Genomic DNA, 27,409 nt, shown 5'->3' with positions numbered 1-27,409 from the left:
AGCCTATGTACGTGCTCTTGACTGACACGCTAATGGCTGGGCCAAACTGGCCAGGGAGGTATTTCCCATTTTTTATTCTAATGAATTAGCATAAAATAAGCCTTCTACTGCAAAAATGATACCGAGTCCTGGAGTATGATTAGTTTCAGCCCTTTCCCAAAACACAAAGAGGGAGAATGTGGCCTGCAGTGCAAGTCTATAAAAGTTTACAGTGACATATCAGTTCTGGAGTCAGAGCTGGGTTTTCATGTTTGGTCACACTTTGAGAAAAATATATATTGCCATAGGCATAGAAATAGACAGCTCTGGCCCTGGCCGGTTTGGCTCAGCGGTTGGAGCGTCGGCCTGCGACCCAGAGAGACCCGGGTTCGGTTCCCGCTAAGGGCACGTACCTCAGTTGCAGTTTGTCCCCGGCCCTGGTTGGTCATGCGGGTGGCAGCCACTCAATGTGTCCCTTTCACGTCGATGTTTCTCTCTCTTCCTCTCTCTCCCTCCCACTCTATCTGAACAAAAATGGAAAAATGTCCTCGGGTGAGGATAAAAAAAAAAAGAAATAGACAGCTCTGGTCTTGCTACTTGAATGTCCTGTCTAACACCTGGCCCAGGTGCCTCCTCTCCCCCATCTTTTAGACTTTCAAGGACCTTAATAAGTGTCTTTTATTAATAAAAGTTGTGAAAAGGGAATTCTACATAAGAGAGAAACAACAGAGGAAGGAAGTTTTTTAGGGACCTAAATATAGCCTACTTATTATTGGCCCAGGTTGCTCAAGGAAGCCTTACTTCATCCCAAGGGTGAAATTTTTAGTCAAGATCCTGATCAGCATTTCTTACTGGTGTCTGCTCATTTATTTAAAGTTTCCTTTTCCCAATAATATTTGCTCTTGTGGATCATAATCATAATGATAATGATACATAGCATTGATTATTACAAAAAGTGAGGCCCACTCCTGTACAAACCTGCTCTTTTATCATATAAGCCACCTGTTAGTCATTTACCATAGGAAGAGGTATCCACTTATCTGGTTTAATTTTTAAAAAATAACTGCTAATTTTAGATAATTAATATAATGGAAAGTACCACTGAGATAAGTTCAATATCAGGATAAAGTATGTCCTACTGGAATGCTTACAATATTAGAATAAGACTGTGAAGATGTCTGTTTTGCTTTACCAGGACATCACGAAGTCTCATCAGTTTCATGTATTCTACTGACACACAGTGATAGAGAATTGAAAGATAAGGTCTAAAATACTGTAATCTGTCATTAGGGTACAGAGTCCTGATAACCATTAGGATGGCTGAGAAATAAGATAAAAGTGTGAATTGGCTGAAAATCAGCTCAAATAAATATCTTTGAGTGAAATTCATGAGCAAGAGGTCATTTGAACTATGCTTTAAAAAAGCAAAACAGCATTAATCCTTGACCTTGGTTGACATCTAAAAAAGGAAGGATTAAGCCTGGCCAGTGTGGTTCAGTGGTTGAGTATCGACCCATGCACCAAGAGGTCACCAGTTCGATTCCTGGTCGGTGCGCATGCCCAGGTTGTGAGCCCGATCCCCAGTGGGGGACATGCAGGAGGCAACCAATCAATGTTCTCACTTATTGATGTTTCTATCTCTCTCTCCCTCTCCCTTCATCTTTCTCTAAAAATCAATAAAGAAAAAAAAATGTTTTTAATTTTTTAATAAAGGAAGGATTAAGAGATAAAGGCTTTTGTCACTCTGTCTTCAGTAAACACACTCAAATGGTTACAGATTTTGAATAGATACTGGAAAGAATTTGAATCAGGTTATTGAGTTAGTCTATTCTTAAAGAATTTCTGATTTACTTTTTTCTGATAATATTTTCAATAAACTTTCCACTGTATAATTTTTCCTAAGTCAGTTTACTCATAAGAAATGGGTTCCCTTTGCAAATGATGCAGTTCAAATCTTAGTCCACAGATCTTTCCTACTGTAATTAATAAAATTAATCTTGTTCTTCAGGGAATTTTATTTATATATTGGGAATTCTGTCTGCTTTCAAAATATTGATCATGTTTTGATAAGATAATACATATTACCGACCAGCAGAGCTAAGACACTAAACTCCTATTTATTACTCTGAAAATAACCTTGGGACCTTGCATTACAAACTACACAAATGACTCACAAAGGTAAAATTTTAGCACAGAAAACTTTGTCTTTGTGGTATAGAAGTGGTTATAGGACTTTTCATTAAATAATTCCTTAGAGATTAACTCAAAGCTTTGTAATATCTCTCTCCACTTGGGTGTCAGAGGTAAAAATGTTCTTCGAGTATTGTATAATATGACAACTTTTCACAGTTTAGAAACTATTACATGGTGGGATCAAGCAGAAAGGTCTAAAGCAGGTGTGCCAATAGCAATTTCATGGTATAACTTGTATTATCATCATATTAACGGGGGCATATATTATTTTCTTCTATTTGTAAGTAACCAAATTAAGATAAACTTACTCTGCCCTGGCCGGTTTGGCTCAGCAGTTAGAGCATTGGCCTGCGGTCCAGAGCAACTCCGGTTTGGTTCCTGCTAAGGGCATGTACCTTGGTTGCAGTTTGTCCCCAGCCCTGGTTGGGCTGTGTGGGTGGCAGCCACTCGATGTGTCCCTTTCATATTGCTGTTTCTCTCTCTCTCTCTCTCTCTCTCTCTCTCTCTCTCTCTCTCTCTCTCTCTCTCTCTCTTCCTCCCTCCCTCCCTCCCACTCTATCTGAACAAAAAATGGAAAAATGTCCTCGGGTGAGGATTAAAAAAAGAAAAAGAAAAAGATAAACTTATTCTTGATTTACTTAGCTTTGTATATTCTCTATTCCACAATCATTTAAGAATAAGTTTTTGTATAAGATTTGACTCAATTTATTTATCTTAACCTTTCTATTCCATCCTAAAATGCCAGAAATACAGTAACCTTTTCTACATAGAAATATTGATGTGCTGACCAATTATAATAAGAAGAACTTTAATAATAATAATCATAGAATTTCAAATACTTTCTCAATTCCTTTCTAATTCCTAATTTGCCAGTGCCGTACTGGTCTTACGTTGCTTAGAAATTGTAAAGTGTTGCTTTAAACTTGAAAGTTTTGTTTTTAAATCTATATTCTTGGCTCACTCCCCCTCCCGGGAGCACCCCCACACCTTTCCCTTCTTCCCTCTCAGGCGTGCATCTCCTAAACCCTAAGGGTCACCACAAGACTTGCACCAGGGTAGCAGTGGTCAGTAGCAGCTCATCCCAGGCTAACCCCCTAAACCTTTGTTGCTTCTTCTATCCTAAGCCCTTCCTTGTTTCACTGTACCCAGCTTTGATAAATGTACTCTAAACAAATTATATTCTTTCTTTATAAATTCATTTAGTTACTAGTATCATGTTCTGAAAACTATTAGAACTGTATACATTAGAGGAAATAAATATAGGCTTGATAGTTTTTTAGTCACCACATTTATTGATGTATTTATTTATTTAAATATTTTTTTTGAACTTAGAGAGAGGAAGCGGGGGGCAGAGAGAGAAACATCAATTGGCTGCCTCCCGCATTCCCCCGGTGGGGGATTCAGCTGCAACCCGGGCATGTGCCATGACTGGGAATTGAATCAGCATCCTTTCAGTGCACTGGAGGATGCCCAGCCAACTGAGCCACATTAGCCAGGGTCTGCCTTTATTTATTTAGGGGAGGGTGACAAGGAGGAACAGTAATATATTGCCTATAGCAATGTAATTATAAAGGTAGCTATTATTTATATCTATTTTACTTTTTTTTTCTTGGAACTAGGAAGAAGAAGGGCAGTATATGCCATTACATTTTTCATACAGAGCAGTTTGTAAGAGAGAAAATGTTTAAAGCTCATTGCTATTTTGGTTAAGTATATAGTTTGTTGATACATTGTTTCCATGTTTTAAATGGCCATGTGATAAATCATATTTGTCAAGAACCACGTTTCTTCTCAGTGCCTGGTTTCATGAACATTTCCCAATATTAACATGTTAATTTAACAGTCTGATGTCAAGTGCTGTTCACTTGGAATTGTGGTATTTCCAAATCTGAGTCTGTTTTTTCCTTTTACCTTTGGCCACTCCCTTTTACCTCCTATCCCTGCCCTGGCCTGTGTTTCAAACACATGGATGTTGCCTGATGGGACAGTCTTGTTTTATATTTACTTTTACATGAAGTTGACGTGTTTTGGCATGCATGACATAAAACAGTGGTATATGAAATGTAGAGTGTGCAATTATTCTACTTAACTACTCGAAAGCCCAGTTAAAACAAATGAATCAGCATTCTGCTTTTATTTTTATTTTCTTTTATTGGTTTTAGATAAAGAGGAAGGGAGAGAGAGAGAGATAGAAACATTGATGAGAGACAACATCGATTGTCCGCCTCCTGCATGCCCCTGACTGGGGATCGGGCCCACAACCTGGGCATGTGTCCTGACCGGGAATCGAACTGGCAACTTCTTGGTGCATGGGTCGATGCTCAACCACTGAGCCACACCAGCCGGGCAAATCAACATTCTTTTCTTAAAGCTATCTGAGAATCAAGTATTACAATTCCTGCCTGTCCTGTCATTATTTGGTTATCCTGGTTATCTAGAAATCTCCACATATTCAATCAAAGCTTTTCTTTGTTTCGATTTGTGCTTCTTTCCTCTTTGGGTACTGCTGCAATGATCAGAACATCCTTCTCAGGAAACATTATATAGCATAGCAGTGCTTCTCAAAGTTAATGTGTGTATGATATCATCTGGGAAGTCTGGTTAAAATGCATTTTTGATTTGGTAGGTCTGGGGAGAAGCCCGTAATTCTGCATTTCTAACAAGTTCACAGGTGATAAAGATAATGATGGTCTGTCTCTAATACATATGACTAAAGAATTGACTGCATTTTTGACCAAGACTTAGATCCTTCCATATTCCTGACATTTTATATGTCCAAAGATCAGTGAACTGTTTTGCTTCATTTCCCTCCTCCCACATGATACAAGGGAATAATCCTGTCACCTCCCTTTATCCATTTTAGTTAAAGAACTTCTTTCATATCTTATATCTTAATAGAAATTTCAAGCAGTATGGTGTTATATAATTATTGTTTATTTGATATATTTGTCATTTATTGCATACTTGATATTATATATTATTTATTGCAACATCTCCAGGAAGAATAGTAAATTGTTTTCATACAACAATTTACAAGTGGGACTCACTATTTCATACTATATAATATATCTCTATTAATGCAGTGTGAATGTTTTTTCATACAAATAGAATTCTGAAATTTTAGTAATTATCTGATTTATTATTATTATTTTAGTCTTCTATATACATATGCATCAGTTTGTACTCAATTTGTCTTCTTTTATTTCAAGGGTGTGATTACTTTAGAGTCCCTTGGTAAAAGGGGTTATCGAGTACCTCCTTCAGGAACAATACAAGTGGTATGTGTTTTATAGCCTACAATTGCAATAATCATTCTCTCACACACATATAGAACTTAACCCTTTCTCCTGCTACTGCTGCTGCAACAACTTTGGTAAGTAACAGTGGGGCTGCAGCTTTGTTTGGAGTTTCCCTGCTCTGCCCCAGGAATGACCATTTGGGGACCTCCATAAAAGGAAAGCATTAATAAGCTAATCAAGGTGAACGCATTAGAAAAACAGTATATGACAGTTTACACAACTTAAGTAGAGCTATTTTCAATATAATCAGAACCTAGCGTTATTAGTGCCTTCTATTTAATATAGTAAGCCAGATTGAGATCAACCTATTCAAAAGCAGACCCCAAATATTAGCATTGCTTTGGCACGAAAACTTAGGAAACAAAATTATATATTCCTAGGGTAATAATTTCTACATTGATCTCATGAGATGGTTACACAAAATGTAGTCTGACAGATGTCAGGGCAGAGAAAGCATGTTTCCTTTCTGTGTTGATCTAGTTTGGGTTCAGGAAAACTTCTGGCCCAAAGCAATTCTTCATCATCCTTGGTCTAAGGTTCTCACAAGAGTGATTTGATATCAAGGCCATTGTGCCTCTGAGTTCATCTCCAAGTCAGACCCAGGATAATCCTGAAAGCCCAGAAGTCTATTACAGAGTTGGCCCTTGCAGACTAAAAAGAATCTCTCTGATATTTGTCAATTATACCTCAATAAAGCTGAAATTAAAAAAAAAGAAAGAATCTAGTGAGTTCCTCACACTTAGGATATGGTATAATTCAGCAAAACTTTGTATGACCTTTGGCTTTGGTGTGGTTAGTGCTCACCAGACCTCTTTTGCTTATCACCTTTGTTCTGGTACAGCAAAGGAGTCTATACATTTGTTTAGTGCATATCACACAAGAATGAAATAGTGCTATGCAATATATAAGTGTGTGTGTATATTGCAATATATACATATATACGTTTTATTGAGGAAGAATCACTGCATATTAAACTAATGTTATGTTGAATGGAAATCTTGAACTAAAAGAAGGATAAGCTATTCTCTTGCCTCTGGCTGTATAGCTATTGGTTGTCATTATAATGAGGCATAAACACAAAGGCAGCACATTCACCTCTTGTTTGAGGGCTGCCAACTTTAATAGTTAATCTTAAATATGAAAATTAGGTATGCCTTTATTGTCTTATATAATTTAATTACGTATACGCATGGTTTGAACTCCTGGCTTGCTAGTTGTGTGGTTTGTTGAATGTATTAGTCTTAATCTTAAGACTCACCAGATTTAAAGAAATTGGATCATAATATTGATATATTTCTCATTTTGATTCAGTGAGTGATGTCCAGTGCCACGGATGAGCTTCAGAAAGCATGGGCACCAAGTTACCTATTGATGTGTTGGTAATTTGGTTAAAGTCAGATCAGCAGCTTGGGATTTTGTTTATAAATCAGTATTTAAAAAAACAATACTCCTTTGATTATTCATAGCCAAGTATCAGTTGAATATAATTCAGCCTTCACCAACATATTTTAGTCTATTTATAATATTGATGATGATTTTTAAAAGTATTACTGCAGTTTTTGAAATGAATCCAACTAAGAGAACATGAAGTTTTATTTAGCCTACTTTGTAACTAATAATAATGAACTTCATTTTCTAAACTTAGAAGCATTTCAAATAAGAAAAAGTCTCTTTTTTGAGAACATATTTTAAATTTTATAATAACCATATGTACCTAAAACACTAAAAAGTCTAGTTTTACTAAGCTTTTAATTTTTAAAAAAATTCTACTTACTATTAAAATGTGAGGAAAATTTAAATTCTATTTTGAGAAATTTGCAGTTGATATACTTTAATAAATAAAGCTAATGCTTGAAATAAATGAATGTTTTAATCTAGTGGGGTATATTTTGTTTTAGTCTAGTGGAATGATATCTTAAAATATGAACAAGGAGTAAAAGTTATGTATTGTCTATTATTAATATGAAATAAATGTGTGGGAGTAAAAGTTATGTATTGTCTATTATTAATATGAAATAAATGTGTGGCTAAAGATTTTGATTTTTTTTAGGATTTTATATTATTAAATAAAAGTATATAAATTAAACAATTTTTTAAAAATATGAAATATCACCTCATAAACTTCTTTAATTTTATTAACTTTAGTCCCCAAAACTGAATTTTGTCCACTGGGATTAATTTATTATTCCAAAATCTATTTTATTATTGGCACAACCATTTTGAGTCAAATCAACAAATCATCGTTTTTAACAAAGAATTTCTATATTGTTTCTTCAGACCTTATTTAATCCTAATAAGACTGTGGTGAAGATGTTTGTTGTGATATATGACTTACGAGATATGCCAGCCAATCATCAGACATTCCTACGACAAAGAACTTTTTCTGTACCGGTTAAACAAGAAATGAAGAGAAGTGTTAATAAAGAGAACATCCGACATACAGAAGAAAGGTTACTACGCTACCTCATACATCTGAGGTAATGTTTGGAATGAGATTAAATTTTAGAACAACAACTCTAAAATTTTTAGTTTATTTTTAAAAACTGTCACTCTCAGCCCTGGCCGGTTTGGCTCAGCGGTTAGAGCGTCAGCTTACAGTCCAGAGAGACCCGGGTTTGGTTCCCGCTAAGGGCACGTACCTCGGTTGCAGTTTGTCCCCGGCCCTGGTTGGGTCATGTGGGTGGCAGCTACTCGATGTGTCCCTTTCACATCGATGTTTCTCTCTCTCTCTCTTCCTCTCTCTCCCTCCCACTCTATCTAAACAAAAAATGGAAAAATGTCCTCAGGTGAGGATTAAAAAAATAATAAAATAAAATAAAAACTGTTACTCTCACTAGACCATAGCCCCTTGGAATTTGCTTAACTTGGAAACTGTGATGATGTGCCAAGACAACACATGGAATATCTTCCTGCAGTCATTATTACTTCTTGAATTAGGGGAGTTTTTCACTTATACCGGTGTAATGCAAAGTATACATATATATTTTTATCCTCGCCTGAGGACATTTTTGCATTTATCTTGAGAGAGAGCAGCAGGGAGAGAGGGAGGAAGAGAGAGAGAGAAACATCGATATGGGAGAGACACATCGAGTGGTTGCCACCCACACGACCCCAACCGGGGCCAGGGACAAACTGCAACTGAGGTTCATGCTCTTAGCGGGAACCGAACCCAGGTCTCTCTGGTCTACAGGCCGATGCTCTAACCGCTGAGGCATACCAGCCAGGGCTGCAAAATATTTTATATCAAAACAAATGCTGACAAATCTGGGGCAGTGAGACACTTTTTCTAAACCAATGCTGTTCAGTACAATTATAATATGAGCCATATATATAGCTCTGTGTTTTCTAGTAGCTACATTTAAAAGTATTAAGAAAAAGGAAAAATTAATATATTTTATTTAACCTAATATATACAAATGTTATAATTTGAATATGTAATCAACATAAATCTTATGAGATTTTATATTGTTTATTATTATAAATATATTTATTATTATAAATATAAATAGGAACAAGATATTTATATTCTTTGTTATTTATACTGAATATTTAAAATCAAGGATGTATTTTACGATAGCACACAATTCAATTTTAACTTGCCATATTTAGTCCAGCCTGTGTGGCTCAGTAGTTGAGCATCAACCCATGCACCAAGAGCTTGCCAGTTCAATTCCCAGTCAGGGCACATGCCCAGGTTGTGGGCCCAATCCCCAGTCAGGGGCATGCAGGAGGTGGCCAATCGATGGTCTTTCTCATCGATGTTTCTGTCTCTCCCTTTCACTTCCTCTGTCTCTAAAATCAATAAAGGAAAAAAATATTGTTTAAGAATAAATAAATAAATGAACTAGCCATATTTCAAGTGCTCAGTAGCTACAAGTGGCTAGTGGCTGCTGAATTAGACAGGGGGAGTCTTAATCTTCATTCATTCTTTCCATAAATATGTGTTAGGTATGCTTCTAGGCACTAGGAAACAGCTGTGACAAAATCTCTGCTCTCATAGAGCTTATGTTTTAGTGATTCCATTCAAAATATTTTCTGTAGCTTTTACTACCCAGCTCACAGCTGTAGGTTGTGAGAAAGCACTTGTTTACCCTTGAGGTCCATGTCACCAGCATCCTAGAGGAAGGTTTTCAGACCGGAAATCCTAGTTTAGCTCTCAGGATTAATGAGCAAGTCTGTTGGTTAAGAGAGAGCTCAATAGTGTTTTGCCTGTAACTCTATTCCTAATATTTTTCTGATGCCATTCGTACCAAGTCCTCAATTATATCAGTGACAGTAATTCATCTTAATTTAACTTCTTATTCCAAAAGCCCTATTCATCAGGAGGAGGCATCTTTCATTCCGGGCCCAGGCAGAGGACTTCTTTAAAATCTGTTACTGATGGTGACCACCCACTATCTTTCAGTAGATTTGCCTTGTGATCTAGAGTGAATAAGGAGTCAGCTATACACTTAATTAAGTCTATTAAGTTAATTGGTAACTTCCCCTCCCATCCCCCATAGCACTGATTTAATTGGTACTCTTATCATGGAGTCTTCTGCTTGGTGTTTCAAAACTAAGGATATGTTGACCAGCACAATGTATGTGAAACCCAACTGGGCACCACCTGACATGAGCCTCATGGGAAATGTACAAACTTTGGGAATGAAAAATATACCAAAACAGATTTGAAGACTTACTTTTTTTTAAATTCTCACCTGAGGATATTTTTCTATTTATCTTCAGATAGAGTGGGAAGGAGGGAGGGGGAGAGAGAGAGAGAAACATCAATGCAAGAGACATATCGACTGGTTGCCTCCAGCACCACCCCGACCAAGGTCGGTGGATGAACTGCAACCGAGGTACATGCCCTTGACTGGAATTAAACTTGCAACTCATTTGTCTGAGGGCCAACACTCTAACCACTGAGCAAAACCGGCCAGGGCTTGGAAGACTTTTATTTTTTATTTTTTTATTTTTTTATCCTCATTCGAGGATATTTCTCTACCTTTTGTTCAGATAGAGTGGGAGGGAGGGAAGAGGGGAGAGAAAGAGAGAGAAAGAGAAAGACACATCGACATGAAAGGGACACATCGAGTCGCTGCCTCCTGCATGACCCAACCAGGGCCAGGGACAAACTGCAATCGAGGTACATGCCCTTAGTGGGTACCGGACCCGGGTCTCTGTGGACCGCAGGCTGACACTCTAACTGCTGGCTCCAAACCGGCCAGGGTTGACTTTTATTTATTTATTTATTTATTTATTTATTTAATCCTCAACCGAGGACATTTTTCCATTTTTTGTATAGATAGAGTGGGAGGGAGAGAGAGGAAGAGAGAGAGAGGGAAACATCGATGTGAAAGGGACACATCGAGTGGCCGCCACCCGCACAACCAACCAGGGCCGGGGACAAACTGCAACCGAGGTACATGCCCTTAGCGGGAACCGAACCCGGGTCTCTCTAGACCGCAGGCAGATGCTCTAACCGCTGAGCCAAACTGGCCAGGGCAGGGTTGACTTTTAAAAAGAGAAATGGGCCCAGCCAGTGTGGCTCAGTGGTTGATTATTGACCCATGCACCAAGAGGTCTCTGGTTCGATTCCCGGTCTGGGCATGTTCCCAGGTTGTGGGCCGGATCCCCAGTAAGGGGCATGCCAGAAGGCAACCTATTGATGTTCTCTCTCATCGATGTTTCTGTCTCTCCCTCCCTTCCTCACTCTCTAAAATCAATAAAGAAAAAAAATTTTTTTTAAATAAAGAACTGGTATTAAATAGCAGCATATAAGAATAGCTCCCAGCCCAATCTAGGAAGAGATTCAACTCTCTTTAAACTTCCATTTGATACCATTTCTCTTGAAGTTTTACCAACCATAGCCATATGTAACCGACATTTACCAAAATAAAAATAAATTTCCCCAGCTTTTATAATCCATATGTAATGATTAGATAATTTAAATGCTCTAAAAAAAAAAACAACTCTTTGCAAAGCATGGCATAGTTCCCAAAGCTCACCATGTTCTCCTTCAGACTGAGATAATGAAAACCTTTACAGAGAAGAAAAGAGTGAGACAGTCAGAGGGGTCTGCTTTAATATATACAACTGACCACCAGATTATTCAGCTAATTTAGGAACAAAAACCACAAACCCAGAGAGCATTTCTGCTATGCAAAGGGAAAAGCAGAGAAATGAGCACTAAAGGCTGTGTTTCACTATCTGCCAGATAAGTTTATATGATTAAAGATTCTAATGCCCTGTGTTATGCTATAAATATTAATTAGCAGGAGTAGAAACCTTTCCATATAGTTTTTTTTTTTCATACACAGTTTTGATAACCATTTTCATTTCACTGCTAACTTTTTAAATGAGTATTACTGATAATTAGGCTTTATTTAGGTAGCCACTACTGATGGTAGCAGTTCTTTCTCATCCTGTGATTGTCCTTAAAATTTGATTATTTTATGTGGCAACTTTTCTAGTATGGAATCAATTTAATGTACTCAAAATTGTGGAAGGGCAAGTTCTGTGAAATGGACCAATCTGTGTGGCTAGAAGGTGCTAGAGCTGCAAAGCCCAAAATGTGGTATAAATTGGCTGATGTGAACTGAAATTAGACACTGTAGGTAAGGAAAGGTGCATGTGATGTGGTGTGAGGGATGGGAGGTAGGAGTGTATGTGCCACATTTACAGAAGGAAGCATCTCTGGCATTGCACAAGGGAAAGGGGAGTATGAAGTGTTTAGGGAATAGTAAGGGAGAGGCACTTATATGGCAGCACATGCTTTGGCAATGTAAGACCTGAAATAACTTGTTAAAAAGTTACTATTAATATTGTGGCAAGATTAATTCTTCCTACCTTTACATTGTAATTATTTGGGGGTTTTGCTTTGTTTTGTTTTAAAGACTCATTCCCTAAATGATGCATCTTTTTGTTTGTTTAGGTTCCAGAGTTCTAAATCTGGAAAGATCTACCTCCATAGAGATGTACGGCTCCTGTTCTCTAGAAAGTCAATGGAAGTTGATAGCGGTGCTGCATATGAACTCAAATCTTACACTGAATCGCCAACAAACCCTCAGTTTTCACCAAGATGTTGATAACGAGTGACAGTTTAAAGTATACGCTCAGTACCCGAGTTTGAAAGGAAAAATAGTGTAGAACAGAGTGTACCAAATTAAAACCAGGAGAGTGGATCCTCTCCTGTTAACCTGGACCAGTTTTTATTAAAGGATTCCTGGAAGAGATCCACATATTCCAAGTAGACTGGAAACACTCATGTCCTAAGCCTTTTTGTACTGTTGAAACCACTTCATGGGACATGTTGCAATAGTAAAACCCCTGTTAGATTAGTGTTTACACATTTTACTTCTCAGTTATTTAATATTTAATGTTTTCCTTAATACTCAAGTGATGTTTGTCTCTAGTGTTCTAATGTAGCACAAATCCTATGTAAAATCATACTATGTATTTTTGACGTTAATGTTTAAATCTGAAATATATGCACAAGTCTTTAATTTTGTGTGATGTGTTTTAAGTATTATTCATTTAAGTTACTGAAAATGAGAATGGAATGTTGAGCTTCTTTAAGATTAACGCACTATGCAAGCATGTGTACTTTTTATATCTCCCGAGTTTAGTTTTTCCAACACCCCTTCCAGGTTGCTGTCTCACATGGTAGACCTGTAGCATTCTGTATTGGCAGTGCGATGTGGACTCAGCTGCTTCTCATTCCCCTCGCAGGTTCGGATTATCGTGCCCAGTCATATTCCTCCCAGAATCCCAGATCCTCAAAACAGTTCTATTTTTCCGTAATCACTACTAGAGAGGCTTTACATTAAATTGCTGTCCCGTGCTAGATAACTTTTGCAAATTGTTAAAAGAGTATGTACTTTGAAAACAAATTAGTATTTATATTGTAAATATATGAAAAAAAACAACAACAAAGAAATGTGTATTTGGCTTTTATTTTTAGACGAGATATATATGCGATTGAGTGCATTTTTAATAGCCATCAGACAACTTCTGTTCTAGCTTTACGGCTGACCAGAGGGGAGGGTAAGATGTCTTGAGCCTTGTCCCAATTTACTTTTTTTTTTTTTTTTTAAATCTTTTGTTTTGAGAGAGAGACACACACACATTGATGTGAGAGCACAACATGAATCAGCAACCTCCTGGTATGGGACAACACCCAACCGACTGGGCCACATCGTCCAGGGCCCAATTTACTTTCTTATTCAGGGTCATAATGAAAGGCATTTGGCAACCTAGAACACCACCGAGCGAGGGAATTTGAATGCATTAATAAGCCTCTTCATCCCCGTTAGAAAGAAGAGTGGTTTTAGATGTTTGTGTAGAGACAGTAGGCAACAGCAGATCAAATGGCAAAGCACAAATACTGGGACAAGGTGCAAGTTAGGAAATAGGTACCACTCAAGTAGGCCAGACCCAAGAGTCCTGGTCTAGAACCAGGTGAGCAGTCTGGAATTTGAGAGACTGGAAGGTTTTTATTTTGGAACCTGGCTAATAGACTATTCAAAAGAATCTGTACAGGTGATGAGTATGCATTGGCCAGCAAGAAGTCTCATAAATGTATTTTAAAATACCAGATGAGAAAAGGCTATTTGTATTTTATAACAGTAAAAAAAGTTTTCAGTGGCACAAATGTAGAAAGATTTGTTCTCAATCATCAGGCTGTGTGGAAATAACATGAGATTGGAATCCAAAATGTTGGATTATAATCCTACCTCTAATGGTATCTGATGGGAGTGACTCCAAGAATCCGCTAACCCTCTGGGTCTGTGTGATTGAGAAGATGGGGTGACAGTGTCATTAAGGTACCTTTCTTTTTAAATTCTGTCATCTAGTTCTTGGAATAAGTATTTCAGTACACATACATAGACTTCTTATACATTTGACAAAAGTTAATATTGATAATTTTGTATTAAACTTGGAAAACACCAAGTAGTTAAAAATAATGCTTTAAAAAGTATGTATTTTTTTATTATTTATCTTATTCTTTTTTTTTTTTTTCCAATACTCACCCAAGGACATTTTTTTTCTATTTGTCTTAAGATAGAGAGAGACGGAGAAACATTGACGGGAGAGGGACACATCAACTGGTTGCCTCCTGCATGACCCCAACCAGGGCTTGGGACGAACCACAACCGAGGTACCTGCCCTTGACCAGAATCGAACCCATGATTCATTGGTCCACGGGCTGATGCTCTAACCACTGAGCAAAACTGACCAGGGCAAAAAAAAAATAATTTTTTTTAAGTTATTGCTTCTTTGACCTCTACAGTAATCCAAAAATTAGAAATGTGTTTTGTAATCTTTACAGAATTTTTTCTAGTAAATGGTTTTCCACCTTTCTGGGCATTTTTTTAGAAAATTTCAAGAAGCTGATTGAAGCATCTGGCACATCTTGTGCTCTTCCTGGCAAGGGAAACATGCTAACATTTTGTCGCTCTACTTATAGGGCCTTCTTTTCCCCTGTTGCTTTTCCCAGTGAGGCGTGGCCACCCAGCACCTGTCTGTTCTCGCTGCCCTGGTACCTATCATAATGGTTCTTTTCCACCCTTTGGTTATAGGCTGAGGTTTGACCACACTTTCTACATCACTCCTCTGCATTCACAGATCATGTCAGTAGATTGAGTGTTGGCACGCAGGTCAAGATCCCAGCAGACAATCTATTATCTATTCGGGTAGATAACAGAAATTGCCTCACTTCAGGTTCAGTTGGCAGTTTAACAGACTAACAAAATGAGTCATAACTGATAACTTCCTTTAGAAAAGAACTCCAGAATTTCTTACCAGAAGAGAATGAAAAATATTAATAAGTTATTAAATGGGGTCTGGGTAGAAGGCATTGGATCCCTCCTGCCATTTTCCCCACCATGTGTCATTCTCACCGGGTTAAAGAAAGGAAACAATTTCTCCTTCAGAAACATCATCCTTGGGATCTGTGCTCTTCCCTGAATTGTTTTGTTAATGAAGCAGTGATTCTTTCTAAAATTCCATTTTTAAAACTTATACAATATATGTTTATTGATTTTTTTTTTCCTTTATTGATTTTAGGGAGAGAGGAAGGGAGAGGGAGAGAGATAGAAACATCAATGAGAACATTGGTTGGCCGCCTCCTGCATGCCCTCACTGGGGATTTGGTCCACAACCTGGGCACGTGTCCTGGTCAGGAATCGAACTGGTGACCTCTTGGTGTATGGGCTGATGCTTAACCACTGAGCCATACCTGCGGGACTATATGTTTATTATAAAAATTTTCATACTACATATATATGTTAAATGTGAAAATCCTTCCCTCTGTCTGCCTTCTAGGTATCACTTTACAGAGATGGTCACTGTTAAAATTTGGGTAAATGGCTCCATATGGTGTGCTAGGCTTAGGAACACAGTGTCAGTCTAGGTGGGAAGTAGGCTTTTCATCACAGTAGGAATTAACTCAGTCCCTACGACCCTCCTATCAGAGTCTGCCCATTCTATCTACTCCATCTTGAATTATCTGTGAGAGATTAAGTGTTTTAACCTTGGACACTGTGGGTGGAGGAACAGAACATGGATACATACTATGTGCAAGTCCCTGTAAGCAGTTGATACTGATTTAATACGTAAAGTCATACTTTAAAAAAACATTTTTTTAATCCTCACCAGAGGACATTTTTCAACATTTTGTTGAGATAGAGTGGGAGGGAGAGAGAGAGAGAGAAACATCGATGTGAAAGGGACACATCGAGTGGCTGCCACCCACACGACCCAACCAGGGCCGGGGACAAACTGCAACCCAGGTACATGCCCTTGGCGGGAACCGAACCCGGATCTCTCCAGACCACAGGCCGATGATCTAACCGCTGAGCCAAACCGGCCAGGGCGTAAAGTCATACTTTAGAGACAGTATAGATATATTCTACAATGAGAGAAAAGGAGCTTGAAGAGCTTCCCAAAATCACACAGTAAGCAGAAGATCCAGGATTCAAATCTAAGTTAAAGTTTATTTTTTTCCTACTCTACTACACTGGTATTTTGCTTTTTTTCACTCTTTTTTTTTTTCTAGTAATTGTGGCCTGACATTAAAATATACTTTTCATCAATATTTTTGGCAATAAAGTTTATAATTTGCCATGTGATAGGTGAGATATATACTAAAGCAATGTCTATTAATCATTAGGGGAAAAAAGACTGACTTTTTAAAAAAAAACTTTAGGAAGGAATATTCTAAAGCAACTCAGAAGCCATTCAACTTAGTTTACTGTCAGGAGACATGAAAATATAGTTGAGAAAAGGTTTATTTATTTATTTATTTATTTTATCCTCACCCGAGGACATTTTTTTTCCATTTTTTGTTCAGATAGAGTGGGAGGGAGAGAGAGAAACATCGATGTGAAAGGGACACATCGAGTGGCTGCCACCCACACGACCCAACCAGGGCCAGAGACAAACTTCAACTGAGGCACAAGCCCTTAGTGGGATCTGAACCCAGGACTCTCTGGTCTGTGGGCCGATGCTCTAACTGCTGAGACAAACTGGGCTTATTTTTTAATTTTTAATATTATGTGCATATTCTGGTAAACTTTTTTTTTTTTTAATCCTCACCCAAGGACATTTTTGCATTTATCTTCAGATAGAGTGGTAAGGAGAGAGGGAGGAAGAGAGAGAGAGAAAAACATCGATGTGAGAGAGAGACATCAACTGGTTGCCACCCACACGATCCCAACCAGGGCCGGGGACAAACTGCAAATGAGGTACGTGCCCTCAGCAGGAACCGAACCTGGGTTTCTCTGGTCTGCGGGCTAACCACTGAGCCAAACCGGCCAGGGCTGCTAAATTTTTTTGTTTTGTTTTGTTTTTTTGGAGGGGCACCCAGATATGAACCAGGGACCTCTTGTGGTAAACTTTTTTATTGATTTTTTTATAGAGAGAAGAAGGGAGAGAGAGAGAAACATTAATCAGTTGCCTCCTGCGCACCCCTTCCTGAGGATCGAGCCTGAAACCCAGGCATGTCTCCTAACTGGGAATTGAACTGGGACCTCTCAATCCACTGAGCAACATCAGCTGGGCTAGTTGAGGGTAGTTTTAGAAACACATTGTGGCAAATACTTCATGAGATTTTAAAGGTTTCAGGTTTTTTTGTTTGTTTGTTTTCATCCTCACCCGAGGACATTTTCCCATTTTTTGTTCAGATAGCGTGAGAAGGAGAGAGAGAGAGAGATCGATGTGAAAGGGACACATCCAGTGCTTGCCACCCGCACGACCAACCAGGGCCGGGGACAAACTGCAACCGAGGTACGTGCCCTTAGCGGGAACCGAACCCCGGTCTCTCTGGACCACAGGCCAATGCTCCAACCGCTGAGCCAAACCAGCCAGGGCAAGGTTTCAGGTTTTAAGTCTCTTCCAAACCTCACTGTTTATCGTTCTTTTCTTTTTTTATCCTCACCCGAGGACATTTTTCCATTCCTTGTTCAGCTAGAGTGGGAGGGAGAGAGAGGAAGAGAGAGAGAGAGAAACATCGATGTGAAGGGACACATTGAGTGGCCGCCACCCGCACGACCAACCAGGGCCGGGGACAAACTGCAACGGAGGTACATGCCCTCAGCGGGAACCGAACCCGGGTCTCCCTGTAGCGCAGGCCGATGCTCCAACCGCTGAGCCAAACCGACCAGGGCTATCGTTCTTTTTATTATTATTATTTTTTTATCTCCACCCAAGGATATTTTTCCATTGATTTTCAGATAGGGTGGAAGGGAGAGAGAAACATCAGTGTGAGAAAGACACATCGATTGGCTGCCTCCCACACAATCCCAGGTAGGGCTGGGGATTGAACAACTGAGGTACGTGCCCTTGATTGGAATTGAACCTGAGACTAGGGTCCACAGGCCGACGCTTTAAACACTGAGCCAAACCAGTCAGGGCCATTATTCTTTTTAATTCATTCAAATTTTTTGTTCTAACCTTTCCAGTTCATATAAAGGTCTCTCTTCTCACTAAATCCCTAGAGAAGTGGCAACCTCCACTTTCTAGGTTCTATTTCCAACATTCAAGCTGTTGAAACAACTCTTTTTACAGTTATCTGACCTGCTTATTCAGGTAAGTTTCCCCAGGCTTTGCTCACTTATCCCCAGGGTTTTTGGCACTCTGTAACTCACTTGGTTTTCCTGAGTTGATCTTCCAGTGTCTTCCTATATCTTCCTTTCTTTAAAAATGTATTCTGGCCCAGCCAATGTGGCTTACTGGTTGAGCATCGACCCATGCACCAAGAGGTTACCAGTTTGATTCCTGGTCAGGGCACATTCCCAGTTTGTGGGCCCGATCTCGAGTGTAGGGCATGCAGGAGGCGGCCAATCGATGTTCTCTGTCATTGATGTTTCCATCTTTCCTTCTCCCTTCCTCTCTCTCTCTCTCAAATCAATAAAGAAAAAAAATATTTTTAAAAAATGTATTCTGTTCTTGGGAGGGGTTTGGGAGGAGGGTGTCAAAGTGGGGGAAAGGAGGGACATCTGTAATAAAAAAAATAATTTAAAAAATAAAGAAAAAATGTTTTCTGTTCCTGGTATTTGCTATAATATCAGCAATGATGCAGGTGGACTTCCTCTCTGATATCTTTGAGGAATGAATGGGTGGATATGGTCTCATCTTCACTCAAACTTCTACCAATTAAACCTCAAAAAGACCCCTGATCTTTTTTTTTTTTTTTTTTTTTTTTAAATTAATTTTAGTGAAAGAGGAAGGGAAAAGGAGAGAGAGATAGAAACATCGATGAGAGAGAACATTGATTGACCACCTCCTGCATGCCCCCCACTGGGTATTTGACCCACAACCTGGGCATGTGCCCTGACCGGGAATTGAACCAATGACCTCTTGGTGCAGAGGTCCATCCTCAACCACTGAGCCACACCAGCTGGGCAAGACCCCCTGATCTTTTTAAAAGTTTTTATATACCTACCAAATACTAAGCCAAAAATTTTTTGTGCATGTGTGCATCAGAATCACCAGGGGGAGCTTTGGTTAAACATCAGTTCTTGGGCCTTGCTCCAGACTTAATAAGAATCTCTGTCAGTAATTTTTGTCAGTGATTCTAATCCCTGTGGTGAATTTTGTCAATTAAATTTAAATTAAATTTAAATTCGGTTTCTCATTTGCATTAGTTACATCTCAAATATTCAATAGTTGTATGTGGCTAGTGACTACCATGTTGGATAGCACAGATACAGAGTATTCCCATCATTACAGAAAGTTCTGTTGGACAGCACTGATCTAGAATAAATATATAGACAGCAATTGAAGCTGTGAGGGTGGAAGTGTGCAAAACAAGAAGAAAACGCGTTCCAAGAACAGAATTGTTAGAGTTTTTCTATTAAGAGGCAAGCAAAGCCTTATCAAAGGAGATGAGGAAGGAATGGCCAGATTCTGTGCAAGGTAGTAACATAATCTTAATGACTTTTTTTTTTTTTTCATCCTCACTGAGGATATTTTTCATTTATCTTCAGATAGAGCAGGAGGGAGAGAGGGAAGAAGAGAGAGAGAGAAACATCGACGTGAGAGAGACACATCAAGTGGTTGCCATCCACATGACCCCAACCAGGGCCGGGGACAAACTGCAACCGAGGTACATGCCCTTAGCGGAAACCGAACCCGGGACTCTCTGGTCCGCGGGCCGACACTCTAACCGCTGAGCCAAACCGGCCGGGACTTAATGACTTTCATACTAAACATACTGGCTAAGGTTGAGAATAGAATGGAATCTGGGACAAGAATGGAAGCAGCACCCTGTTTTTTTCTTTTTTAAAAGAACATTAAACTACTGGACTTTTATTCAATGCTTTTTCAGAATTTATTGAAATGATTCATATGGTTTTTCTTCTTTAATTTACTTAATTATAAAATTGCATAAAAATACATATTAATGGCCCTGGCCGGTGTGGCTCAGTGGTTAGAGTGTTGGCCCAGGGACCAGAGAGTCCTGGGTTTGCTTCCCACTAAGGGCACGTACTGTGGTTGCAGTTTGTCCCCAGCCCCCGTTGGGATCGTGTGGGTGGCAACCACTAAGTGTATCTCTCTCACATAGATGTTTCTCTTTCTCTTCCTCCCTCTCTCCCTCTATCTGAAGATAAATGCAAAAAATGTCCTCTGGTGAGGACTAAAAAAAATTTTTTTTTAAAGTACATATTAATGTTAACCACCCTGGCACACATGAATAAACCACACTTGTTTACACACACACACAAAAAGAAATGGCCAGAGAATAAGAGAGTGGTATCCTAGAGGTCAAGAGAAGAAAGTTTTAAGAAACAAGGTGTTGGTGAACAGTGTGCAATAAACATGAAGCTTCATGGTTGATGATGTAAAGGGGTTTTACTTGGATAAGGATGGCTCCCCACACAGGTACTTGAGTTCTGGCTAAGAAAGAATTCAGAGTCAAGACTCTAGTTATAAGAGAAAGTTTATTTAGAAAGTCACAGCCATAGAAGTAAGCAGTAGAAGAAATAGCCTCAAGAAACAAATTACACCCTGGCTGGTGTGGCTCAGTGGTTGAGTGTCAACCCATGCACCAAGAGGTCAACAATTCGATTCCTGATCAGGGCACATGCCCAGGTTGTGGGCCCGATCCCTAGTGTGGGGCATGCTGGAAGCGACCAATCGATGTTTCTCTCTCTCTCCCTCTCACTTCCTCTCTATCTAAAATCAATAAAGGGACGAGATGCCACTATCCATTGCCTCTCTGGTTGCAAGTCTTGGGGGGGTCCCTTAAAGTTTAGGAAATGTATACCTGTGAAGGAAGAAAAGGGGAAAGGGAATGCCGGGACTGCTCCCCAGAGGGAAAGTACCTATAAGTTTTTCTTTAATAAAAGTGTGGACTTTAGCCTGGCCGGTTTGGCTCAGCAGTTAGAGCGTCAGCCTGTGGTCCAGAGAGACCCGAGTTCGGTTCCCCCTAAGGGCGTGTACCTCGGTTGCAGTTTGTCCCCGGCCCTGCATGGGTCCTGCGGGTGGCAACCACTCGATGTGTCCCTTTCACTTCGATGTTTCTCTCTCTCTCTCTTCCTCTCTCTCCCTCCCACAAAAAATGGAAAAATGTCCTTGGGTGAGGATAAAAAAAAGAAAGAAAGAAACATCAACGTGAGAGAAACATGGATTGCCTGCCTCCCGCACACCCCCTAATGGGGATTGAGCCTTCTACCTGGGCATGTGCCCTGACGGAATTGAACCAGGACCTTAGTCCACGGAGGACGCTTGATCCACTGAGCCACACAGGCAGAGGGCTTGAACTTTTACAGTTTAAGTACCTCCTCCCCAAATATCTTCCTTTTTTAAAAATTTTTTTATTAATTTACTTTTCTTACAGATATTTCTCCTTTTTCCTCCATTGACACCCTTCTCCCAATCCTGCCCCCACACCCGTCCCCAGCATTGTTGTCTATGTCCATGGTTATGCATACATGCATATAAGTTCTGTGGTTTATCTCTTCCTTCCCTTCCCCCCAAATCCCCTCTTCTGAGGTTTGTCAATCTGTACCCTACTACTATGTCTCTGAGTCTATTTTATTCATCTGTTTTGTTCATTATATTCCACAAATAAGTGAGATCATGTAATATTTGTCTTTCTCTGATTGGCTTGTTTCGCTCAGGAAAATATTCTCTAGGTCCCTCCATGTTGTCTCGAAGGGTAAGAGATCTTTCTTTCTTACAGCTGCATAGTATTCCATTGTGTATATGTACCACGGTTTGTTTATCCACTCATCTACTGATGGACACTTGGACTGTTTCCAGGTCTTAGTGATTGTAAATAGTGCTGCTATGAACATAGGGGTACATATATTCTTTCTGATCGTTGCTTCAGGCTTCTTAGGATATATTCCTAGAAGTAGAATCACTGGGTCAAATGGCAGTTCAATTTTTAACTTTCTTTTTTTTTTTTTATCCTCACCGAGGACATTTTTCCATTTTTTGTTCAGATAGAGCAGGGGGGGAGAGAGAGGAAGAGAGAGAGAGAGAAAAACATCGACACGAAAGGGACACATCGAGCGGCTGCCACCCACACGACCCAAATAGGGCCGGGGACAAACTGCAACCAAGGTATGTGCCCTTAGCAGGAACCGAACCCAGGTCTCTCTGGACCGCAGGCTGGTGCCCTAACTGCTGATCCAAAGCAGCCAGGGCCAATTTTTAACTTTTTGATGTAACACCATATTGTCTTCCATAGTGGCTGAACCAGTCTGCATTCCCACCGGCAGTGTACTAGGGTCTTTTTTTCTCCACACCCTCGTCAGCACTCGTTGTTTGATGATTAGTTGATGGCAGCCATTCTGACAGGTGTGAGGTGATGCCTCATTGTTGTTTTAATTTGCATCTCTCTGATGATTAGTGATGTTGAGCATTTTTTCATGTCTCTTGGCCATTTGTATGTCCAGTTTGGAGAGGTGTCTCTTTAGGTCCTCTGCCCATTTTTTTTGTTTTGTTTTGTTTTATATGTTTTTATTGATTTTTCAGAGACAGAGGAAGGGAGAGAGAGATAGAAACATTGATGTGAGAGAGAAACATCGATTGGCTGCCTCTTGCATGAACCCCTCTGGGGATCGAGCCTGAAACCTGGGCATGTGCCCTGACCAGGAATTGAACTGGGACTTCCACTGAGCCACACTCTGCCCATTTTTTTAATTGGGTTCTCTGTCTTCCTTTGGTTGAGTTGTATGAGCACTCTATATATTTTGGGAATTAACCCCTTATCTGATGTATCATTGGCAATTATGCTCTCCCATATAGTGGGTTCTCTTTCCATTTTGATGGTTGTTTCTTTTGCTGTGCAGAAGCTTTTTAGTTTGATGTAGTCCCATGTGTTCATTTTTCCTTTGTTTCTCTTGCCTTAGGTTTTGTGTCAGTGAAAATTCTGCTATGTGTGATGTCTAAAATTTTGCTGTCTACATTTTCTTCTATGTTTTTTATGGATTTATAAGTCACATTGAAGTCTTTTATCCATTTTGAGTTTATTCTTGTGTATGGTGTAAGTTGGTGGTCTAGCTTCATTTTATTGCATGTAGCTGTCCAATTTTCCCAACACCATTTATTTATTTATTTATTTTTTATCCTCATCCGAGGACATTTCTCCATCTTTTATACAGACAGAGTGGGAGGGAGAGAGAGGAAGAGAGAGAGAGAGAGGGAAACATCGATGTGAAAGGGACACATCGAGTGGCCACCCGCACGACCAACCAGGGCCGGGGACAAACTGCAACCGAGGTACGTGCCCTTAGCGGGAACCGAACCTGGGTCTCTCAGGACCGCAGGCGGACGCTCTAACCGCTGAGCCAAACCGGCCAGGGCCCAACACCATTTATTGAAGAGGCTGTCTTAACTCCACTGTATGCTCTTGCCACCTTTGTCAAATATTAATTGAGCATATTGTCTTGGGTCAATTTCTGGGTTCTCTGTTCTGTTCCATTGATCTATCTGCTGTTCTTGTGCCAGTACCAGGCTGTTTGGATTATAGTAGCTTTGTAGTATAACCTGATATCTGGTATTATGATTCTTCCTACTTGTTCTTCTTTTTCAAGGTTGCTGTGGCTATTCGAGATCTTTTTTGGTTCCATATAAACTTTTGGAGTATTGTTCTAGTTCTGTGAAATATGTCATTGGTATTTTCATGGGGATTGCATTGAATCTGTAGATTGCTTTGGGTAAGATGTATGGACATTTTAATGATGTTAATTCTTCCAGTCCATGAACACGGTATATGCTTCCACTTTTTTATATCTTCCTCTATTTCTTTTTTCAATGACCTGTAGTTTTTCTGTGAGGAGGTCCTTTACTTCTTTGGTTGTTTATTCCTAGGTATCTTAATTTTTTTTTATCCTCACCCGAGGACATTTTTTTCCCATTTTTTGTTTAGATAGAGTGTGAGAAAGAGAGAGAGAGAGAAACATTGATGTGAAAGGGACACATCGAGTGGTGGCCACCTGCACGACCCAACCAGGGCTGCGGACAAACTGCAACTGAGGTATGTGCCCTTAGAGGAAACTGAACCCAGGTCTCTAGGGACCACAGGCCAATGCTCTAACCGCTGAGCCAAACCGGCCAGGGCTATCTTTATTTTTTTGCTGTGACGGTAAATGGGATTTTTTTTAGTCTCTTTCTGTGAATTCATCATTGGTGTATAAGAATGCCGTTGATTTCTTAATGTTAATTTTGTATCCTGCTACTTTGCCAAATTCATTTATTACATCTAGTAGATTTTTGATGGGGTCTTTAGGGTTTTCTATGTAGAATATCATGTCATTCACAAATAAATGACAGTTTCAGTTCCTCCTTTCCAATTTAAATTTCTTTTAGTTTTCTTCATGTCTAATTGCTGTAACTAAGACTTCCAGTACTATGTTAAATAAGAGTGGCGAAAGTGGGTGTCCCTGTCTTGTTCCTGATCTTAAGGAAAATGCTTTTAATTTTTGCCCATTGAGTATGATGTTGGCTGTAGTTTTTCATATATAGCTTTTATTATGTCAAAATATGATCCCTCTATTTCCACACTGCTGAGCTTTTTTATCAGAAATGGGTGCTGGATTTTGTCGAATGCTTTTTCAGTATCTATTGATAAGATCATAGATTATCTTTCATTTTGTTTATGTTGTGTATCACATTTATTGATTTGCAAATATTGTACCATCCTTGCTTCCGTGGGATGAATCCCACTTGGTCATGATGAATAATTTTTTTGATGTATCACTGGACCCAATTTGCTAATATTTTGTTAAGGATTTTGGCATCTGTGTTCATTGGGGATGTTGGCCTGTAGTGTGAGAGAGACATATCAACTGGTTGCCTTCTGCACAACCCCGACCAGGGCCAGGGACGAACCACGAACCACAACCAAGGTACATACCCTTGGCCAGAATCGAACCCATGACTCATTGGTCCATGGGCTGATGCTTTACCACTGAGCCAAATGGTCAGGCTGTAGTTTTCTTTTTTGTAGTGTCTTTATCCAGTTTTGGAATTAGGATTATGCTGGCCTCATAAAATGAGTTTTTTTGTTTGTTTGTTTGTTTTATCTTCACCTGAGGACACTTTTCCATTTTTTGTTCAGATAGAGTAGGAGGGAGAGAGAGGAAGAGAGCGAGTGAGAGGGAAACATTGATGTGAAAGGGACACATGGAGTGGCTGCCACCCACACAACCCAACCAGGGTCGGGGACAAACTGCAACCGAGGTACGCACCCCTAGTGGGAACTGAACCCGGGTCTCTCTGGACCGCAGGCCGACGCTCTAACCGCTGAGCCAAACCGGCCAGGGCTCATAAAATGAGTTTGGAAGTCTTCTGTCTTCTTGGATTTTTTTGGAATAGTTTGAGGAGAATGGGTGTTAGATCTTCTTTGAAGGTTTGGTAAAACTCCCCTGTGAAGCCGTCATTTTTTTTATTTTTATTTTTATTCGTTGATATTTAAAGGAAGGGAGAGGGAAAGAGAGGCAGAAACATCGATGAGAGAGAACATCAATTGGCTGCCTCCTGGATCCAAATCTCTTCCTTTTGTGGACGAAAAGGGGTCACATACTAAGCCTGACAAGCTCAAGGAAGGCCTGCATGAAGGCCTTAGAAACTCAGAGACTTAAAGTAACCACATAGGATAGTCTGAAATGAAAACTTTTGAACTAAAAGCAGTACATGGCAGGTAGTCATGTCCTAAGTTAGATTCTTCCCTGATAAAAGTCAACCTTTATCTTAATTAAGGCTGTCTTTTGTCTTTTGCATCTACCATAATATACCTTTGGAATGTCAGGGCAACTTCCCTTTTCAGGACCTATCAGGGGACCACCAATGTACAAATCCTTTCATTGTTATTCTTATGTTAATTATTGACTGTTAACACTCTACCCACCTATATAAAACAAGTTTCTACCATCTTACTTTTTATCCAATCCCAGAGGTTTCTCAACTTCACCTTCTTCTGTCGCCCAAATCTATCACAAATGGATTTTCTGTACCCACTTAGGTTTTCTGTTTTGATTGTAATATAGTTGTCCCTTGCCACTTCGCGCTTTTCAGCTGCAATAGAGTGAAGCCCCGAAAGTGGAAGCACCAAGTGGAGAGGGATGACTGTACATAAACAAAGAATTCTCCTTCGGGGAAATTCATTTATCCCGGTAGAGTCTGGAACTGACTAACCGCGATAAACGAGGGCCGATTGTATATAAAATAAGATGCGAAACTGCCATTCTCTGGAGCATTTTCTCAATCCTTTGAGATTTTTGCTTCTTGACCATTGTCAACAGTTTGGCTCAGAAATTCACAAAATTCTCTACAGGTTTGACTGTTTCTTATGTTGACACTTCCTCCAAAAGGAGTGCAGTATAATTCTTGTTTTTAAATTGCAAATGTCAGTACAATTCTTCCAGTCTGAGATTCTACTCTGGATAGCCTGGTTGAGTTTTGATGGTTTACAAATTCCCACAGAATTCTAGTCATCTTGCTTTTCACTAGTTTAACTCTCAGAAGGCAATCTTATTTCCAGATTTCTGAAAAAACACTTCATTGGAGCCGCCATGTAATGCCAGTAGCTATTCAAATGGCAAGTAGAGTGAGGATTAAATGTAAAGCCAAAGGATTTGGCAGTTGAGAAAGTCATGGGAGGAATCTGGCGTCAGCAGTTTGTGTAGAGGGAGTGGCTGCTCCCAGGAGGCCACAGATGAGGGAGGTCGAATTCCTTAGTTATTTATTGGTTATTTAAGATATGCTGGGCTGTGGGGTGAAATAGAAGCAAATATGGATGATGCTCCTGCACTAATGTGGCTTATTGAGCAGAAAAGCTGACATCAATAAAGGAATAACAATTACTGTGTGATGATACAGTGTGTTGTTGACTTATACAGAGATGTGATGGTGTTGAGGAGGTGGTTGGATCCAGGGTAGCGCCTGGCAATGAGATTTCCTGCGGCAAAGACGCAGAGCTGCTCCGTGAGAGACCAATAGGG

The 27,409-nt window shown here is 39.6% G+C and overlaps 1 protein-coding gene across 2 annotated transcripts in view; it reads left to right on the top strand.

Annotated features, from left to right (window-relative positions):
* The window catches only part of FAM214A (family with sequence similarity 214 member A), a 95,055-nt gene extending 81,736 nt beyond the window's left edge, over nt 1–13,319 (top strand). For both annotated transcript variants that reach the window (XM_036252875.1, XM_036252868.1), the window contains 3 exons: nt 5,382–5,450; nt 7,749–7,948; nt 12,388–13,319. In XM_036252875.1, coding sequence (XP_036108768.1) covers nt 5,382–5,450; nt 7,749–7,948; nt 12,388–12,541 — 423 coding nt within the window. In that variant the 3' untranslated portion in view covers nt 12,542–13,319. The remainder of the gene's footprint in view (nt 1–5,381; nt 5,451–7,748; nt 7,949–12,387) is intronic.
* Nucleotides 13,320–27,409: the final 14,090 nt, after the last annotated feature.

This window comes from Molossus molossus, unplaced genomic scaffold (genome assembly GCF_014108415.1).
Source record: "Molossus molossus isolate mMolMol1 unplaced genomic scaffold, mMolMol1.p scaffold_m16_p_1, whole genome shotgun sequence".
Lineage (NCBI taxonomy): Eukaryota > Metazoa > Chordata > Mammalia > Chiroptera > Molossidae > Molossus > Molossus molossus.
This window is presented reverse-complemented; position numbering and strand designations above follow the sequence as displayed.